Raw genomic sequence first — 21,692 nt, 5'->3', positions numbered from 1 at the left:
AGACCTCCTAAATATAGGCTTGTTGTTGCATGGAAGGTAAAAGAACAACAGAGTTGCTCAGAACTGTTTTTGAAAAACATTTATTTCTGTCACGGGTTTGTAGCGAGGACTCCCAAGCCCCAGTACAACACAGTTTCCCCCTACACATAATTCTGAAGACAATAATATTTGATGAAAACTGAAAAAGCCATACAAAGAAGCCCCCCAAACAAACAGGTTGATACAAAACAAACAGTGCCCAGTTTCCCTCTGGGCCTCTGCTGTTGAATGTTTTATCCCCACATAGATAGAGCTGCTGCGCTCCATCCCATACTCATTGCCAGAGGAAAGTTCATAGAATCATAGAATCATAGAATAGTTAGGGTTGGAAAGGACCTTAAGATTATCGAGTTCCAACCCCCCTGCCATGGGCAGGGACACCTCACACTAAACCATGGCACCCAAGGCCTCGCCCAACCTGGCCTTGAACACTGCCAGGGATGGAGCATTCACAACCTCCCTGGGCAACCCATTCCAGTGCCTCACCACCCTCACAGTAGAGATTTTCCTTCTTATATCCAATCTAAACTTCTCCTGGTTAAGTTTTAACCCGTTACCCCTTGTCCTATCACTACAGTCCCTAATGAAGAGTCCCTCCCCAGCATCCCTATAGGCCCCCTTCAGATACTGGAAGGCTGCTATGAGGTCTCCACGCAGCCTTCTCTTCTCCAGGCTGAACAGCCCCAACTTTCTCAGCCTGTCTTCATACAGGAGGTGCTCCAGCCCCTGATCATCCTTGTGGCCTCCTCTGGACTTGTTCCAGCAGCTCCATGTCTTTTTTATGCTGAGGACACCAGAACTGCACACAATGCTCCAGGTGAGGTCTCACAAGAGCAGAGTAGAGGGGCAGGGGCCTTTAAGAAGAGTAAAGGGGCAGGGGCCTTTAAGCAGTTCACTTCTTAAAGGCCCCAAATAACTGAAGGTGTTGTGTTTAACTGCTAAAAGAGCAGGGGGCACATGGGCAAGAAAAGGCTGCTAGGATTCAGTGGCTGCTATTTTTGCAGACATCATTTGAAAAGGAAATCTGTGCATTTCAGTTTCACCTCCTGAGCCCCAGCATTAAGAAAGTCAAATACAAACCCAGAGACCGATGTACACAAAATAGTGAACAAGTGTCCAGACATTTCTAAGCCACTCAGTTTACTGTGCCTTGATACCTCTGAAAACCAACAAAACCCCTACATCTGGATCATGTTGGATCTTATTTTGAAGAGGGAGGGATAGAGATGCAGCACATAGCATAGCAACTGTCAAGCAATGTTTAAGGCAAATTTTTTCCTATTTAGGAGCTGAAGAATTTTGTTTGCTTTGTTGTTTAAGCAGTTGGATAACATCTCAGATGGACATTTAAACTTAAGACAATTTATTCAACGTTTCAGTGAAGTCGGCTCAAGTTGATCTGAGCACAGGAGAGCAAAAAGCATTATCCCCAAGAATATCAACCTGAACAAATTTAGAAAAATTAATCGACGTTTAGAACTCCCCCAAAACTTTCTTCCCTCAGAAACCAGGTTTGAGCCCAACTAAAAGACACGGACACGCATGCACAGGAAGAAGGACACAATGGCAAGCCTCTACAAACACAATGCTGAAAAACACCAAAAGCAGATACAAACCTAAATTCCACAGATGTGAGAACACCCACAGAGTTATGAGTAAAAAAAATGGGGAAAAGAGAAAAACAAACACCCCGAGAGTGATGTTTCGTGATATGGAATGGAAAGTCCACCGTATGTGGAAAAGGGAGTTCTTGTGTGCGCACACAGAAAGCTGGGGGGTTCAGTTGCCTCATCTCTCAGTTGTTAGTTTGTTGTGCCTTTCCTCCCCCTGTCAGACCCAGGTGATGGTGCCAGGAGGTTGGTATGTTTACTCATTCTGTGCATCATAATTAGCCCCCCCTGCTTTCTTCAGCTCACTCTTGATGTAATTCTCATCCAGCTCTTTGTGGTCACTGATCACGAATTCTTTGGCAAAGTTCTGCAAGAGATAAAGAAAAGGTTTGTTAAGAAAGGAGATACTCATCCAAGTACCTGAATAAAGACAGTTATCCGGCTTCCGTGGCTTTATGAGCTCCACACCTACTGTGGTAGGGATGATAACAGAAATCTTTGGCTGAGACTGAAGACTGACAAAATCCAAGACTTATGCTAGAAGGCTTGTTTCTATTCTAATCTACTTCTGTTCTATTCAACTTCTGTGTGTCTACTTCTACAGTCACTGGCTGCAAGGCCCAATCCTGCCCCATGCTCAGCTCTTCCTACAGATAAATGCACAGGCTGGGTTAGGTCAAGTTTCCTCAGTAGTATGCAAACCAAAAAGCTCTAAACTGTTGACCTTCTAACTGCCACTGACCCTCAGCATAATCTTGGGCAAGTCACTAATCCTATCCGTGCCCTTTTTAGGACCCTTCTTCTAAAAAAAGAACAGTTCTACACCACAGTATCATAACCCACAACCTAACAGGAGGATGCCTCAGTTAATGATTAAGCAACTTCAGTAGATTTACTATCTATCTCCTCCTCTCAACTGTCTAATACATATCATGGCGAAAACCAAGATAACTGCATCAGACAGGCTGCTGGCATTAATAGGCTCCACTATGCTCTGTGGTCTAATGATGCAAAGTGACCTTTAAGGACACGCTTTATTAATACACTTGCGTGCTATCTAGCTGCTTGAATGCTTTTTGCCACTTCTGGGAGCTGGGCAAGCCCAAGGCAGCACGCTGTGATGTGAGGTTGTGAACAGAGAAAACCTTTCTCAGAAGAGATGGCTGTGAATGGGATTCCACAGTGCCTTTGGGGCACTTGTCAGGGCAGCGTCACTACAGTCAAGGATTTGTTCCTTTTGGGGGCTGTTCCTCCTGTCTCATAGCAAGGGTGGCATGCATATGTGCGCGCAGGCATTTCAGCAAACATCCACATTTGCCTCTTGCTTTAGCATTTTCCTTCCCTTCCTAACCACAACTGAAAACACTGCATGTGTCCTTCCCTTCCTCCCCAGCCCGCAGAGGTTTTAGACAGCATGAAAAACACGAGCAGCCACTGGACCCTGCAGAGCCAGGGGCGCACTGACGGCAAATAAACACAAATCAAAATCCCAACAGCCCTGCTGCAATGTCTCGGGAAAGCTGCAGTGTTTGGCTCCCCGGGCAGCAAGCGCCCCAAAAGGTGACGGGGTCTGCCTGAGAGAATGAGGCAATGCTTTGAGAGAGAAGCAGTCATCTCGTCCAGGTCTCCCTGGCGCTGGAACAGCTCCGGCACAACCATGGAAGGGGGTTTCTAATTGATTTCAGACTCTAAGCCATCCAAGAGCTCTTTATTTGGCAGTGTCTCAAGGGTCTCCGTTTGGGATCAGAGTCGGGTAAAGGAGGGGGTGGAGAAGGATTCAGCTTGAAAAAGCCTCAGCACCTCTTTCATGCGGTGGAAGGAATGGAAGGGAGAGCAAAACAGCTCCCTCCCCCTCGCCAGTCTCCCAGGCTGTGGCTGATCCTGTTTCACACTGCAGGAAATCCTCGCTACCGAGGAGTTGCTTGGCGGGGGGGAAGCTTATAGCAGCTATGAGAAGCCTTGTCCGCTCTGCTTTAGTGTATCAGCAGCTAGACAAAGTCCTAAGACATAACAACTGCTTTGTAGCACCATTTTGCTCCATGCTTCAATGGTCAGCTTTTCTGGTGTGAGGACAGATAGACATTACAGGCATTCAGCCATGTCCGAGCACGGCTCAGGAAAATAGGAGAGAAATTGTTTATTTAGAGAAAAAAGATCCTTCTTTTGAGGTGGGAAATGAAGAGGCAAACTGCCCAAAACATCAGATTCGGTCATGCTCACAAGTGTCCCACTTCCAGGTCTCTTGTGCGAGATGTCTGCTAAAACCAAACAAATGATTTTTGACTATTTGATGCTCACTGAGCTGTGTTACCTACATGGATTTTGGGCTGAGCCTTTTCAATTTCTTTTCTCTGTGCTAACAGGTTTAACAAATTTACCTTCAACTCAGGAAGCAGACTATTCAGGACTACCCAACTTCAGTGCTAGTCTTTGCCCTGACTTTACTGAGAACTGAGAGGCAGGTGCATAAGAAGGATCCCATGAAAAGTGTGTGTATTTTATAAATCCAATGGAAGGTTTCCTTCAGCGCCCACTCTGCAGATTCTGAAATTAAAACTGCAAATGCAATCACAAGTGAACAGAGAGGAACTGAATTATATGTTCCACAAACTAATTATAATTACTCAAATGTTCTTCCCAAATAGACACTTATTCAGAGTCCTGCGTGATGATCTGTGAGCACCAGCCACTGTTTTTGTGTCTATACCACCAAGACACCTTGCAAGGTTTGAACAATCCCCCCTAGCAGTAGCCAGATGGGTGATATTCCCAGCCAGTCTGAAATATCCCCTTAGCTGCCTGGGCCACCTCTTGTGCCAGGTTTGTAGCCTCAGGGTCTGGGTCACTGTTTAATAACTCTTTGCTTTACTGGTTTCTGCTGTCAGGGGCTTCTCTGGTTCTTTGCACCAACTCTAACCCACCACGATGTCTCATCCAGCCTGGCCCCAAGGGGAGAAGATGCTTCTGGTGAGTTTGCTGCCTGCAGCTCCTGATTTCAATATCCTGTTTGACCCTTCTTCAGCCATAGCCTTCCTTGTAATTCTGAATTCACTGTTTGAGCTCTTTGGAGCTGAGCTTTTGTCCAGGATGCAAATCATAAGGTGAAGGGAGGCATATTTTAGAGATGGTTGACACTGCCTCCTGTGTTGTCAGGGCACGAAGACAGGAGGGACTGTGGCCCTTAGATCAGGAGACTGGGCACCCATGATCAACAGTAGCACTTTTCAGCCAAGGGCCATCTTACCCAGAGTTCACACGTTTTCATTACCAGAATGTAAAACTGCTCACAACTGATTTAATTGGGTCTGATGTTAGCTAGACCAGGCAATGGTCCTTATTTGGCATGACTGTCATCTGCAATTATAAATAACTGATCACAGCAAACTGGCTCCTGCAAAGCAACAGGAAAAATCCCAGCTTCAAGCAGCTAACAGCAATGTCAACAGGCATCCAACTTAAGACAGGTTTCTGCTCTGCCACCAGATTTTCTTTCTGCCCTTAAGAAACTGGGGTGGAGAAAGTCCCTGCTTTCTCTTCTTTTGCATACACCAATACCTAATGCCTTTCAAGAGCACTGCAGAAGTTGTAGCCGCCTAAGGCATGGTGCATAACTGATGCTGAGGCCCTCACTTTGCTGACATGCATCCTTATTTTACATCCTCCACTTCCTTTTCTCCTCCCCCTATCCCCAAGCTTTTTACAACCACAGCAAGCCCTGCAAGTGAATTGTAGCCTTTATATTCACCCCAGAGTCACCAGCAGCCTACAGATAACAAAAACAATGATGCCATTTATCTTTATCACCCTCACACACAACAGTGACCAGTCTCTTTGCTTTGCCTCTCCAATCATTGATTACGATGTAAAAAGTAAGGTTTACTCATGGTTCTTCAATGCACCTATCTAGCACGTGCTTTGCTTTGTGCCTCAGTAGCAGAGGGTCATGATTTTGCAATCCAATCCTGTGTCAACCTCTATGAGATACTACAGAAAGAAAGGGCTACAACCATGCAGGTCAGGTTGCCAAAAGTGAGCCTGCATCTCTCCCTGGGAAGCATAAGATTTGTGCAGCAAGCTCAGTCCAGCCTTTCTGTTCCAGACAACTTTATGGTGGAAAAAAACCCAAAAAGGTGGAGTAGATTTCTTCCTGTTCCAGGCCCTGAATGTTTAGCATATGGGGCCATAAAATTTGCCTAAGTTGCACAAGGGAAAATCTGGGTGGTGCAGATACTGTACCAAAAAGGTCTGCAGAGGCCCTTATAAATCCCAGCACGGGTAGGCCTGAAGCCAGAAGGAAAATCCTTGTATACCAACACTTGGGTTCTTAGCGGCTAGGGATGGTGCCAGGTACTTGAGCAGCTTCCCACTGGTTTTATTTACACTGGGGCTTGCAGCAGCCTCCACTGATGTTTAAAGTCCTCAGTTCTACTGTGCTTAATGCCACCACTCCCATCCACTGGTAGTCTTATTTTCAGTGCACATGCAGTACAGTGGAGATGACATCTCCCATGTTTCTTATGAGTCCTGTATCTGGGGTCATGGGGAAGAAAGGACATGTCCTATGGCTGCATCAGAGGTATGTTCTTGCAGGGCCTCTCTGAGTACAAGGAGAGGTATAAACTGAGAAGCGTGTATAACAATACATTACCATAGTCCTCTACTCTACTCTGGCTACACCAAATCTGGTCCTGTGATCAGCTGTCACAGTCCAAGCTATCAACAAAAACTCTCTCTTCAAATCTACTTCTTGCCAATTTTTACATGGACCAGTTCCAGCCACTGGGAGAAGCCAGCCCAAAACCTCTGGCAAACACATCTCTCAGCAACGGGAACTACATTCCAGCTGATCTGCAAATTCTTCCTATCTGTGCTGCATCCCACTGGAAAAGTCACAGGGCTGTGTGTCAGATGTGGGGGGATGAGAAGAGGCTGCTTATTCGGGCCTGAAGAAGTTACTTACAAAATTGCCACCTTCTCTTCTACACTAGGGCTAGGAGTTCTTGTAAATCCATATCCATTTGGTATGGTCATTACAGTAAACCATAACAGGAAAAACAGTCAAAATGAACAATCCCGCTTGCTTTCCCAGCAGGATCTCACTCACCCTTCTGAGAGAGACCATCTCAAAGCTATTACCATATGAGTTTGATTTTCTGACTGCTCTAACAAAGCTATTAAACGAGCTGTACTAACATGAGAAACCCAATGCACGTACATGGAGTTGTATGTGTTGTAGCTGTCCTGAGACCAAGGACAGTAACTCCATAAGTGCATCCTCCCTTAAGAGGTACCAGCATCAGTGCAGTGAGAAATACAGAGGAAAAGAGAAAGGTGCCATGAGCTTGAAAGCAGGAACTCAGTAAACTTGTTGACATCACTAAAGCCAGGCCAGTTCCTCACCAAAAATAAAAATGAATAAAATGCCATGAATATTTGCTCACAGAAACAGAGCTGTTTTACCCCGAATATGCAAATAATAGAGCATATGACTTTGTGGGGGCAGCAGTGCTGACGAAAACAGGGAAGAGTAAAAAGTCATGGAAAATAGACTGTCAAAGGTGAGGCAGACCCTTTCCTGAGACAGCCCTGTAGAGAAATTCAGCCCCTTGAGGAAAAAGACCTCCACATTGCCTAATGAGGGGTTAAAATCTCCTGGTAGGAAATGCAGTCATGAAGGGCTACAAGTTCACAGAGAGGAAGCAACACTCAGAGGGAAACCGAGTCCTGTGTTCAGCATTCACATCAAAACCAGACTGCTTTAGCAGTATTTGCCACTACCAGCCCCACAACCGTTGTGCCTGGGCTTGTCCTAACTGGAAGAAAAGCACCAGAACACCATCCTGCTGCCTCTCAAAGCAAATTCACTGTAAGGCCTGATGCTCCTGTGCTTAAACTCCACAGCGGCCAGGTTTCACCTTGCAGGAATTTTTATGGCTGAACTGAACCTCATGCTGGCAGCCATTCCAGCCCTGACAAGCAGCTTACAACAGCCTTGATTTCTGGGCTTAAGCTGACCGACCTGTTTCTCCTGGGCCTTTGGAACAAAACAGGTCAAAACAACAGCCCCCACAGCACAGAGAGTCCCCTGGATGGATTTGTACTAAGGCTGAATGAGTCACAGCTTATGCATATAAAGGAGGTGAAAAGCAGAACCGTCCTTACTTCCAGAGACATAAAACATGAGTTTAAGACCAGCTTTGAATGATCTTCTTTTCAGCCAAACAGAAAATATGCCCAAAGCCTTTCTTTTCAGCTGGTACCTACTGCCAGCTGGGTACAACTCTGGCATGACAACTAGTGGCTCCCAGTGATCAAACAGCAGCACAGGATACAAATGCTGCTGCAGGGTCTGCTGCATATGTGATGCTCTGTAAGCATCTGCCAGTTCACCCACAGGCACAAGGTAAGATTCTACTGATGATGACAAAAGTCATCCTAGCTTAATGCTTCATAAAGTTCTCCAGCTGTTAAGCTTAGACCATTCTAGATTTTTGAGTGTACCCCAGAAATGAACTCCCAAACATCTTAAGCAGCAGTCTGCAAAGCATGGGATGTTGTGTGCTACTAGTCCCTACCCTTAGGTATATCCTTGGTCTAAACAGAAGCTCAGTGAGAAAAGATTTACACAGGAAAGTCTCTACACTTTAGTACTTAGTCATACCCTTAAGAACATAGAGATAAATACTCATTCCCCTTACTCCTAACCTACTCTCAGCTGAAATACTTGGACCAGGCCACAGACTTGATCTAGTATTTCCAGCTAAGGTAAAGAGAAGGGATGGACAGTAAATGGCTATGGGGAAAAAAAAAAAGAGAGAAAAAGCTACTGAATGTTCCTTAGATGGAAAATGCATTTTTCTGCAATCCAAAATAAACACAATAAATGCAAACCCCATTTTCCAACAGCATTAAAGAGGTAATAAGGGTGATCCCAAATAAGCAAGAAGATCTAATTTTCAGCTAGAACAGATCAGAAGAACTATGGCCGTTTCCACCAGGCAAGATCCATCCCTGTAATTTCACGGTTATCACAGATGAAAATCAATTGTCCTTTCTTCCTGACAGGTTTTCTGGCAGCCTCCTCCACTGACTATCAGCATTGCTTCCCAGGCCACCTCCCTATAGATTTCACAGCACCTGCTCCCCCTTCCAAGGCAGGAATACAAAAGCGAGGGCAACCCAGTTCCTCTCCTTGCTTTGTAATACTTTATCCTTTTGTTCACAAGCTCAGAATCTACCCTTCAACAGTTAATATCCCTTGTGTTTTCCTTATGGCAGGTGCTTCTAGGAGACTGCTAATAATCACCATGTGTGAACATTCCTTATTCTAAAACGCAGCATGGTGGGGTTTGCTTGCTAGGTGGTATTTTCATCTGACTCCCGATCACTTGGAGTCTCAGTGGAACAACGTTTACTGGCATTTGTTCAGCGTTGAGCAGAGTTCAACCGTAGATCATCAGTGCATCTACAACACAGCAGAGGATAAGAAGCAGGCTCCCCTCACACCCCATCTTTGGTCTTAAATAAAGAGCCACATCATCTTTTGCAGTTATTACAAGATAGCAAAAGCCCATTGAGTTTCACTGAGGGCTTCTCAGACCGAACAGCAGTTGTTCTGGAATCCAACCAACCACTTCTGCAGATGACAAAATAAAAGCTGTTACCTGCTGTACAAAAAGCCTCCTTATACCACACTTCCTTGGAAGGAGAGCCATCTCACACAGGTGAAGTGCACCTATAGGCTATGCACTAAAGCTGCAGAAAGCCAAACTCCATCAGTAGTCTAGATCTCTTCAGGGTTTGTAAAGAAGAAAATTCCCACTTTAGGTTGCTACTTACTCCAAATGATGAACCAGTGCTGTCCAATTTGTGGTTTATCATTACAGCAAACACCCAAATGTATTTTTCTATGTGTAACTCATCTCAATCTCTGTAAGACACAGCAGCACTGAGGTGACTGGGAATGTACTTGAAGGTCAAGAGAACCAGTAAGAGTGAAATAGCCACGAGATAAATTTCCTCCACTAAATTTCAGTTGGATGTTCTTGTCCTTTTTCATTTTGACAGATTACCTGCAAGGTTACATGCATAAAGAAGAAAATAGTTCTGCTTTTATCCCACTCCACTCAGAGGGATTCAGTTGCACATGCAGAACTACTCAAAACAGTGGCCAAGATAATTTCCTATGGAAAGGAGATGACCATTGGCATTACTTTCAGAAATGCTTTGGAGTGGGTTATAGAGGTAGTTGTTCAATTGTGTATTAAGCACAAGTTGTACTGTTTTCACATTTTACTACAGATTAATTGGATTATGAAAACTTTTAAGTAACACGCAAGAATGGTTGAAGTTCCACCTTATTATTAACTCATTTAGACTACTAAACAAAGATGAAATAAGTGAAATTCACACTTAAATACAACTGACCTGAGGAGGCATAGATCTTACAACTGCATTCAGGAATGCTATTCAACTCAACAGGAATAAATTGTCTAAACATATTTTTTTCCAAGTCTTGGGCTTAGTGACTCTTCTATGAGTCATTTATTAGCACTCTATAATTTCATCTTCAGCTACAATTACACAGTTTCAGCTACTTCACATGAATACAGGTTTGCTTTCCTTTCTTCAGGTGTCATTATGGAAGTTTCTTTTCAGAATGGACCTCTCTGCATAGTTGTAATGTTGAAACATTTAGCAACAGTTCTTACCTTCTGGAAGGATATGATTTTATTATATTATTCATGCTTCTTATCTAAATATAATCTTCTGTATCATGCAAACAACCAATGAATTGAGAGAGACTGCATTCTCATCCTTCATATTATCCTACTGGGAGATTTCTTTACATAGTCAAGAACGCAGTTATTGAGGGAGATTATTCCAACGCTCAGCCTGTGCCCCAAGCACCTAAGAATGATCATTCCTCAGGCAATGGAGAGCTGGCCCTAGGTTTAGTTGAAAGAGCTAATCTTGCTTTGAATTCTTCTTCATGGGAAACATGATAAATGTTAGCATCTTCTCCAATAAAATCAGCTTTTCAGCAGCAGCTCTTTGCAGCCTTACACAATTCAATTCTCTTGTGGCTGCTGCTTGGACTGAGTCCAGCTCAGAGGACTCTGGGAGGCCTTGACAGAGTTAAATGATAAGCTCAGTTGGGGCAGACACGGTCAAGTGAAACCCTTCCAATGCATGTACTAAGATCGTTTCTCTTTTTCCCTGATAAGTTCAAGGCCAAAGAGAAGACTGTTTAAATTTAGTTAGTTACCAAAAGCTGTTAGTTAATTGGTACTGATAGAGACTTCAGACTTTAGTCGATTAGGTCCATGAAGTCATCGTGCAGAGACAAAAAGCCTCAAAAGAAGTTTAAACAAGGGTGTGGATTTTTATGTTTATTTCACCTGCTTAACTTAATACTGCCTTGTTCTGTATCATTCCTTATGTTATTTCCATAACAAGGAAGGAGATGGGAAACAACTTAATGGTGACGAGGACGGGAGCGCATATACTCCCTCCTCATGAAATAGTTAAAGACAGCCTTACACACAAAGGTGCTTCTTTATGCCTGAGGGCTCAAAGGGCAAATGTTAAGTCTTCCTAGTAGGAAGACAGGCAATAGGGAACTGTCTTCTTTTTAAAGGATTAACTACAAAGTTGAAGGATGATCCAATCCTTTCCCCTCTCCGCCCTTCTGCTGGTGCTTGTAGAGCTAAAAGCAATGAGAACTGGTGGTTAAAAAGAGAAGGAAGAGGTTACCTGTACTACTTCTTTGACCAGAGTCTTATCGGTACCAGTTTTGGCTCTCTGCAGGCCACTGACATCCTCTCCGATCCAAGTGATAAGGGCAAACTTGACTCGCTTGCTCATGGCATCGCCAGTGGTGAATCGGACAAAGCCAAACAATCTAACATCATCTGGAGAGACAAAGCAAAAGACAAAATGATTAAACCCAGAAACATCCCTGCTTTGCTGTTTTCTAGGGTGAAAATTGAAGACCAAGCCCAGGCACTGATCCTGTGTTACAGTTCCATCATTTGGGATCAACAGGAGCTCTGCTCTTATGGCCTTCACAGTGGCCATTGTGCAAATCCGATCCTTTCCACTCCCTCCCTTCTGCAACATTTCTGGCTCACTTGTACTATGAGTTTAGAAGAAGGAGGGGAGAAGAAGGAGCAAAAGAAAAATCTGCAATTACTTCCCCAGATGTGTTTCAGTACTGCTTCCAAAGCTCCATGGAGAAAGGCCTTGGATTTTAGATCTGATTCTCTGTTTCACAGCTGGATTCTGCTATATCACATCAGACTAGAGCTGTTTAGCCTGGCCATATGAGTAAAAAACCTTGCAAACTCCTTGTCTCAAAGAGTTTATTCCTGCATTCCAGGGTGACTCACCAGCTGCAGCATTCGGATGCCTTCATGATCACAGGCCCTTAGAACATCATAGCATCCACTCATATTCATCCACTCATATCCACTCAGTAGCATCACGATGCTGGAGCCTCCAACCAGGATTGTGCAGAAAAGTGGAGCAGATGGACAGTTGTGCAATCATGGAATATACCTAATCATAGCTACTTCATCTGTTACAGGTCACTCAAGACCTTTTAAATTAAGGTGACTCAAAATAGAAGAACAAACTTGCTGTTTGACAAGAATCATGTTAAACCTGGTTACACTTGTTGTAACCAGTTCAACATGCTTTATAGTTATTTATTTGCTGTCTTGGCTACTGCCAAGTGAAGACGAAAGCTCCAGGTGTAGTAACATTCACCAGCCTATCCTTGGCTCCATGACAGAATGCTCCATGAACAGTCAGGACAGCCCCAGGAGCTCTGGGGAGAAGCAGCTCTAAATTGCTCACCCCCAGAAAATAAGCTGCTAGAAATCAGTGCAAAAAGACCTAAAAGTGGGATGTTCTCTGAAAGCTGACAGATCCCAGAGCTTACTTAGCACTTTGTTTTGTCAAAATGTGAGTAAAGACAACTTCCCCTTGATAAAAGGTAAGATGTTTTTAAGTCTGGGAAAACCAAATCTACCTATGCTCTACTTTATTCTCTGTTTGCTTCTTTGCCACTGACAGAAGACTACTGAGGAAAACTGGCAGACAGACATAGGGTATGTGTGAGCCAGTTCAGGGTTTGAAACAAACTCCTCTGAAGACTTCAAATTTGAATCAAAGAGAAATCTCACTCAAAGGAAAAATCCATATGGAACTTTGAAAGGAGAGTAAGAGTCGTGTGTATCGACACTGCAGGCAAACACAACCTCTCTCTCTGATACCTATTACTGGCAACTACAAGAAACACACAGAGAGACTCCTGTTTCTGACAGTAAATCCTCTTCCCAAGATTGATTAGAACCATAAATGAACCGACAGCCAGGAAATACCCAAGGTGAAGAGAGGCAGTAAATCCCTTAACGTTACTATGAAAAAACCTTGCTTTCCCAGATCTGAGAGCAAAGGAGGCCACGCTCTGCTAAGAATTGTGCTGTGGTTCCCAGGGGAACACAGTGCTGGAAGGCACTTTAATGTCATCAAGTCCTGGCCCCTACTACACTGTAACCGTGTCACAGCCCTTCCCATGGACCCATCACTTTACACCTGGAGTATTTAGGTGTTTCATCCCTGCCCCTTCTGCCAAAGCGTGTTGCACATCCTGAAGAGAGTTGTTTGGAATATGCCTCTTTATAATAAAGATAATGCAAAAATATAATGAATGTGAAAAAGCAGTGCTTTTTCACAGCAACATAGAAAGCAAGTTGAAGGAATTTATCTGTCAGCCTGAACTTTAACTTGACATGGACCCACAGATCACTGACAGCAGCAGGATTTGCTTCTCAGCAGAAGAGTTTTAGTGCTTCCCGATCCTGTCTGAAAGCAGCTTGATCAAGAGATCCAATGCCACATGGGCTTTTATCTATTAGCTCACCCACTACTCAGTGACTATGAGCAACTCTTACTTCTTACTGAGTAGCAAGAAGTTTAACGAGCAACTGAGGTTAGATGTGAGGCTCTGAGTCACTGTCTTGAGCAGAATTTACCTGGGGCTGGTTTACTTGTGGGGGCTTGAAAGGTTACACCCAAGCTGTGAGCTTTCTCCTGTTTCCCCATCGAGGTTGTATCCCCACAGTAGGCAGAACAGACTCTTCAACTGCCACAATTTTCATTCAGTGCATTTAATATAAAGTACCGATATGTGATGCTTTGACTTGAGGAGAATTTCAGCAGCTGCAGATAAAGCCAACAGGGAATGTGAACTGGAGCCCTTAGCAATTAACATGCCTAATTTCCTAAAAAGGCCACAAGGACAGATGTGGAGGTTTTTAGCACTAGTTCAGCTTGAGTATGAGCCCCTCCAATTGCAGGGCAAAATCCCTGAGCAGAAGAGGTTGAGTTTCACAATTAGTCTGAAGCATGTTCAGAGTGATAACAGTATCAAAACCCAAGTTCTTTTATACTCCCAGATTTCCTCTTTCACAGCTAATCAGTTCCACCCTGCCAATCACATCACTGCGCTGGAAGTCATCAGTGCCATCAGTGCCAACTCCCCTAGAAATATCAAGGCATTAATACCCACCCCTCCTTTCCACACAAACCCACTTCTAGTGGATTTTAGGAATTTACTCTGTGTATGTGTGTGACAGATCATAGAGAGACAGCAGATTTCCTCTGAAAGAGGAAATCCTGCCTAGCTGTACATAACCACCATCCTAGTCACTAAGCCATGAATTTCAGGGCAAAAAGAAACAAATAACAGGTCTGGGTAGAAGGGAAATAGCAGCTTTATTTGAGCAAACAAAGAGCAGAAATTAACAAGGTTAATTCCTAATAGCAATACTCCTTTAACCATAGTTGTACAGCATGATGAGGCTATACAAACAAAAGTACAATGAACGCCTTAATGGGCATCATTTAGTACTTTTCTCCAAACCCTTTACTTATCAGTGGGCAGGATTTTCCAAATATACTGACTAAGCTGCCCTTGGCTGTCAACACAGCTCGATGCCAAGCTGCAGAGACTTCCTTGATGGTATTCTCCTCTTTCTCATCCACTCAAACCCTTTGGTTCGGCTGTACTAAAAAATTCCCCATTAGATTAGAATGCCCTGACTCATCAGTAAAAGATAATAGCTGCAGGAAAGAAATACAGTCAAAAGCTTCATGGTTCTTAGTCTTATAGCTCTGAATGGCCAAGCCAGGGACGCGCTAAGAGAAGGCCACTGCTCCCAGCTTCACCTGCTTGCTAAATCAAGGTCACGTACAGCAAGGCAGCTGCTGGAATGATCTGCTTTTGTGTTGTGTCCAACAATGAGTTGCTGATGATAGTGCATGACAGGTTTCATGAGGATTTATGTTATTTGTTTCAATTGGATTCATTTTAGATTAATTTGTCAATTTTCCACCTTGTCAGTCACCCCTGTAGTCACGACTGGAAGTGCAGACAGAAAATGTCCTCTAACTCTCACTACACTGTTTTTGACCTCTTTAACCCTGTACTGAAGCCTGCATCTCTGATGCAGTGCTGCCTTGCACTGTGCTGACATGTTCATTAGGTCATCTGAGACAAGTACAAGATGTTTGACCTCAGTACCATAACCTCAGGACATGCTGCAGCTGGGGCACCCAAACTTTTGCATGTAACCTGGGGTGGCTGACAGGGTACTCAGGACATGAGAGCAGAGGGAAGATGACCCCATGCTGACTTTTCCAGCTCTTCCTGCTCCAGAGGAACCACCTCTGGTTCATCAGAATGAATCACTACTACCCCAGTGGCAGTGGTCCTGTAGTGGTCTCTCTCCTGGCCCGGGTATATACTGGAGGCCAGTGGGAGGAAACAGGGCATCCAGGTAAATTTTGTTCCCCTTTCCTGAAGGAAGGAACAGTTGTGTTGGTTGACCAGAAGTAAGGGCCAGGCAAGCCCCAAAACAAAGGTCTATGCAAAAGGTCTAATGCTGCTCTTTATCTGCTCCTAAGTCTAGCACAGGATGGTAAATGCAGACCCACAGCCATGTTATTTTGGTCAAGCATCACAAAACTAAACTAAACTAAAGCAAGTGCTACTATTTCAGTGCAGAACTCCCCCTGATGAGCTGCTACCACAAAAATTGATGAGAACATTCCCTAAAACAACCTCCCATCCACTGCAAGGGACAACCTAAGCTACGGGTCAGGCTGGCAGCCCAGACATCACTGTCAAACACACGCCACTTGAGCTGAGCCTCCCAAGAGCACAACTTCTACAGCAAGCAGGGAGGGCACCGGAGCAGGGAAACACTGCAAAGACAGTGTGAAATTCCCATAAGCCACTCATGGCCCCAGGTCTTCCTTTATAAATCAGTATTAAGGGAAAGCAGGCAAGACGCACATTAAAGAGGAAAAACAAAAGCAGTAGGAGACTGATTTACAAAGCCCATTTTAGCAACTTAAGATGTTGCCAAGCGCAGATAATCACCTGTCTCATTATACCTCCTCGTGCATTTTTACAAATCTTTCCTACAACTTAAGGTGCCAACGTAATCTTGGTGATCTCCCAACTCTTAGCCCCTAAACTTCGTATGCAGGCCAGGCCTTACAGGACAACTGTCATAAGCCCAAAAGAGTTTGCATTTATCTTCGGAACCAATTCTATTTCTATTTCCTTCCTATTATTTTATGTTAACCAGAAGTTATTTTATAGGGTATTTATTTTAGACCAAAGATTGTCAGTTCTTCCTTGTGCTGAATGCACAGTGTGGTTTTGGTCTGATCTTTTCAGACACATGAATAACTATCCCATTTCATGCTGTCACTGCAATTATTTATCTGGACTGAGGCTTTCCAAATAAAAGGCTCATTATTTCTTTAGTCAGAGATGCATTGAAAAACAACTGTTCACATGTGGCATGGGGGGGGGAAACAGAGTCTTCCGACCTCTCCATTACTTGATGGAAGAATACACACTTCTAAAACAATAAACCACAGACAGACACAATGCATTGCTCTGCTGCTTCATAATACAGAAACTGAGATATAACTGACACACACAGAAGTTTAAGTAGGTGTTTCTGGACAGACTTTTAGTTCAGTATCTCAGTTGACTGTCACTGTACTCTTCTCAGTAACAGCCCAGCTATGAGACTTTGAAATTAAACACAACAACAAAAATACCCCAAGACCCTTCACATCCTTCCGTATAATAACCTTCAACTCTTATCTGTGATTCCGGATTCAAATCCACTAGCTCAGCTGTTTGGGTTTTTTTTTAAGTGTACTGATGGCTGTACTACTAAGCACCAAAGTAATGCTACATCTGGATCTGTGCCATCTGCAGAGGCAAGAGCTGTAACTGTGAAGTAAAATGGATAAAAAGCCTCGAGTTAAGTCCTTGTTTAATGCAGAAGGAATCTGTGCTGTTAAACCCAACCCAGGCCAGAAGACACAGGGGGTGTCTATACTGTGTGTTTAATGACCTCAACACAATTAATACCCTCACCTTTAGTCTCCAGAATCTTTGGGTCAGACAAAGGCCAATACAGTCACATGCATTTGTCATTACACAGGACTGCAAGAAGTGCCATCAGCAGCCACCTCCCAGTCACATAAGGACTTTACTGTGCCAGTGGTTTAAGCCAGCTTCGTTGACTTTACTTTGGGATTAGCTGGAGGAGAGGTGTTCACACACCTGTGGCTGGTCTTTGGATGGCAGAGAAGACTAAAGCAGAGTCTCCTACCTCCCAGCCAAGGTGCCTGAGTTGTCTTATGGCCTGACACAGACCTGGTCAGCAAGAGCATGACAGCAACTGATATGCAGAAGTCCAGTGTTCAGGCTGTGTTTGCAGAACCACCCTGGGTGATAAAGAAGCTTTTCTCACCGTGTCTTCTGCCTTTAAGAGTGGCAATTGCAGTCTCCAAACAGTGGAATAGGAGAAGGAGGACAGTCTGCTTATGTAGTTCCTTGAACTTTTCTGCTAGTACACAAAGCTCAGTGAATAGCTTAGGGAGAAAAAGCCTCCACCCCAGGGTACATTACATGTGGGTCTGATATGCAAGGTGTATCTCAGAGCAGAGCAGGGAGAGTAACAAAGCCTGCCCAAGGCACTCTGGCTGCTGCAGCAGTTCCCGGCTCAGGGCATGGGCCTCACTGCCCCAGGAGCTCAGCATCTCGGGCTGTCGCGTGTTCCCTCAGTGGCAGCCCGCAGAGCCTCGCTGGAGGCTTGCAAAGCCTGTTCTAACACGGTCCTTTTGAACTGCTACTTCCTTTAAAAGAAGCAATTTCACTTTCTTGCTTTTCCCTTTGTCCTCAACCACCCTCATTCCCCAAGGAGCTTTGCAGAATCAGCAATGGGCCAGGCCATGGTCTGCATCACAAGGGTTATGTATGGGGGGAAGGCAAAAGTACAGGCCTGCTAGGGACAACCCCCTCCAGGCCTTCCTAACTTCCCTTGTTGCACAAGGCAGGTTCTCCACCACAGGCAAATGTCTCCCAAACTGGTACAAAAGACCTTCTTGGTCTCAAAGCCACAGGAATTAGCACACACTGACACTGCCTGCTCTGTAATTTAATGCCCTGGAGGGGAGCAATATGTACCACATGCCAAAGGTGCTTTTAATAAGAATGGTTATTAAGGAAAGCAGGGGACACAGATGTTTGCTACTCAGAACAGCACTGAAATAGATGGTGCAGAAAGTAGAACAGAGCAAGGCTGACGGAGGGGCCTGGTGACACTTCACATGCTGAGGTTTTCAACTCCAGCTCCAGCTCTCACCTTCAAGCACGAAATTAGGCCCAGCTTCCACCAACTGCAGTGTTCTCTGGTTTTCAGGGAAGTGTTTTTCACAAAACAGAAATTCAAAACAAGGAAGTTTATTCTGATAACAGGTTTTTTTAATCTGCTAATCACATTGTCTGAAGCTGTTTGCACTGACAGTAGCTCTTGCCCCCCCCCCCCCAGCAATACATAGGAGATGGGGTGTGAGCCAGGAAGGGACAGTACCGATAGGAAGGGATAATATTTAGCTTCTCTTCCCATCCCTTCCTACTCTTTATTACTGACTTTGTTTCAGTAGAAATACTCCAAACAACTCTACTTCATAGCAACATTTGGAACCTTTCTTCCAGATGGGAAGGAAAGCTCTAACTTCACTGCCAGCACATGCCTTGTTTTGTGACTGTGTCTAGTGGTCCAGGAGAAGATGCTGCAACAAATGGAGGCACTGCAACTTGTGTCTTTTGCCTCCCCAGCTGCTGCACCAGGTTCCTGGGTGGAGGAAGATCCTTTCCAGTGCTCAGTACCTGCCTTTGCCTCCAGCAACTGTGTTCCAGAGGTAGGTTGAGAAGAACCTCTTGCCCCTGGTCTGCCAAGGAGCAGCCCGTACCAGGTGCATGAGAAGGAACAGGGAAAGAAGGAAAAGGAACAGAGAGCAAAGGAGCAGCTATAAGGGATTTAGTTCCACATTAAAGGTTAAGAACAGGCCACCATCAACCCCACAGATGTTCTTCTAACTCTTCCCTTTCCATGCTTATGCCTAAAATATGCAAAAATTACTTTTTGCTGTAAAAATGCTTCAGTACTGGGCCAGCTTGGCACTTTGCTGGTATAAAACAAGTTTTCCTTAAATTCTAATACCCTGTTCATAAATAAGGATTTGGCACATGAAAACAATGGCAAGAAGACAAAACTGACCATATTCCACAGTTCAGTATGTGCCTCCATTAGCTGTTATATGCCTCCCACCCAGCCCAGCCGGTGCCTGCTCTCTGCCAGCTTAGTCTATTGATAAAAGTATTCCCCTTGCTATAGAAGGGAAGATAGGAACTGTTCTTGAGAGTGTACCACTCCAAACAAAACGTTAAAAACCTGTTCAAACAGAATAAGACATGGAGTCTTTATCTTCTGTCCTTAAAAACAAGGACAGAAAACAAATGGCGAAGGTTCCTCTGCAAGCCTCAGATGTCTGGAGATGCTGTTATTTTGGCTGCAAGAGGAGACAGAGAACCTTGGCACTTAGATACTGAAAGAAAACTTCTAACCCCTTAGATGAGGTTGGTGTGAGCATCAGAAGTGCTGAGCCCTGTATTATTTCCCTGTATGCCATGTAATACTTCTTTCCCATTTGTTGCCCATTAAAAAGAGTTGAGTGGGAAGCATTTCTTGCAGGACAGGGCATCAGCTCTTCTGACATCAGCTACAAGAGGATCTTTTTTTGTTTTGAGTATCTCCCCTGCCACGGTCTCAAGACCAGCTACAAGCAAGTAGGTGTGTTAATCCTAGTAAGACCCCACTGCAAATGCCATAGCAGAGCAGTCTAAACCGTCTTGATTTAGTGGCTGCTTTCCAAGGACTAGAGTGTATTTTCCTCCTACGATATTTATGGACCAAGCAGACTGGTCCTGCCCTCACTGAAGTTAGTGGGAGTTCTCCCCTTCACCTCAGTGAAATACAGCCAAGCCCTAGGACTTGACAGACCAAATTTGGACAGGCGCGGGTGTTGCAATGGCTGTGGTACTCTTGAGTGCAGTGCTCCGGGACTCACCCCACCTTGAGAAGGGAGAGACTGCTCAGCACACAGCTCCTCACAGTAAAGGTATGTAAAGCACAGGTTAACCACAATACTCGATGAGGGGGGAAAGCTTTGTTATATTCCAGTATTAGTTACAAACACTTCATATCTCATGCCACTTTATGACATTGTTAAATAGCACCCAAGGCAGGAGCACAAGCTATACAATCCCCCCCTCCCCAGTAGTTACTTTGAGAAAAATCACAGCCCACTTTTGTAAAACACGTTAAAAGTTAAGATAGGATGAAGTTAAATATTCCTCAGTTTATTTTCATTTTCCCCAGGCTTTGTTTCTCCTGTTAATGTTCCACAACCAACAGTTCAACAATCAACTGCCACGTTTAAACCCAGAGCCACAACTGTTGCGGCTGTGCAATGCCACAGACACGACTGTTTCCAGGGCTGTATTGTTCGAGCTGACCTTCGGCAAAACCACTCTCTTCTTGGGTTTAATGTTCCTAAAAGACCCAAGCAAGCCTTCTAACTGCAGCTACTTTAGCGCTACGAACACAGAAGAGTTCTACTGCAAAATGATCTGCATGCCTGCATCTTTTTATCCACAAAAATGTAGTCTTTTTTGCTTCGGAACTGCAGCACTGACCAAGGAGACCGATGCTAATCAAGTGTTTTATCTTGCTTACAAACGAGAAGCGAAGAAAAACTGTGCAAAGGGGAGAAAAGAGCCCAACAGACCTGAAGTTAAGGGTGAGACAAAGGACAGGCAGGACGGTGGACTTCAGCGAGTTGCACTCGGTGGCGGCTGGAAGCCCATCGTGTAGGACAGCGCAGACGCGAAGAAGCAGCACCTCTAATTCCAGTTTACCCAAGTTTTTCCCCATCCTTTCCCCCCTCCCTGCACCAGGCAGCGAGCAAGATGAAAAGGTGCTAAAGGGAATTAAGACAGAGCTTACCCGTGCACTTCCTTTTAAAGGTTTCATAGTCTACCCCTTGGTCTCCGGGGACGATGGTAGAGCCGTTGTATTTAAAAGTCACCCTTTGGGAAGGGGAAAAGAGAAGGGGAGTGATACGTTTAACAGTCAGCCTTTGGGACAGGGCAAAGGGGAGGTGAATCATTCATTTAAGAGTTAGCCTTTGGGAAAGGGGAAAGGGAGGGGGAATAATACATTTAACAGCCTTTAGAAAGGGGGAAGAGGAGATGGGGAAGAATACACTGAAACCCGTCCTTTGGGAAGAGGGATGAGGAGAATGTCTATCAAAGTCACCCCTTCGGGAGGGGGCAGAGAGAAAGGCACCGAGCACCGTGCTCACTTACCAGTTCACGTCGGTGGCATCGTCCCTGACGAGGTTGTACGCCTCCCTGCACGCCTCTTTGTCGATTTTGGTGGCCATGGGGCCGTCCGTGCTGGGGAGGGGGGGAAGAGCGGGGCGCGGAGCTGAGCGGGGGGAGTCCGCTGCCGCTGATGCTGCTGCTGCTAGCGCTGCCGCTGCTGCACCGCACCGCACCGCACCGCACCGCACCGCGCAGCGCCACGCAGTGCCGAG

General features: G+C 44.9%; 1 protein-coding gene across 1 annotated transcript; it reads right to left on the bottom strand.

Moving 5' to 3' along the window:
• Positions 1–977: 977 nt before the first annotated feature.
• On the bottom strand, positions 978–21,683 carry COTL1 (coactosin like F-actin binding protein 1). The gene is made up of 4 exons (XM_061475079.1): positions 21,463–21,683; positions 21,101–21,183; positions 11,406–11,563; positions 978–2,016 (listed from the first exon to the last, which is right to left on the bottom strand). The coding sequence occupies exons 1-4, from the start codon at positions 21,537–21,539 to the stop codon at positions 1,906–1,908; spliced, it is 429 nt and encodes a 142-aa protein (XP_061331063.1). The 5' UTR covers positions 21,540–21,683; the 3' UTR covers positions 978–1,905.
• Between the last annotated feature and the right edge of the window lie 9 nt (positions 21,684–21,692).

The sequence above is a fragment of the Pezoporus flaviventris genome, unplaced genomic scaffold (assembly GCF_033815535.1).
Source record: "Pezoporus flaviventris isolate CSIRO_AGI_PZ_B2104156 unplaced genomic scaffold, CSIRO_AGI_Pfla_v1 ptg000082l, whole genome shotgun sequence".
NCBI lineage: Eukaryota > Metazoa > Chordata > Aves > Psittaciformes > Psittacidae > Pezoporus > Pezoporus flaviventris.
This window is presented reverse-complemented; position numbering and strand designations above follow the sequence as displayed.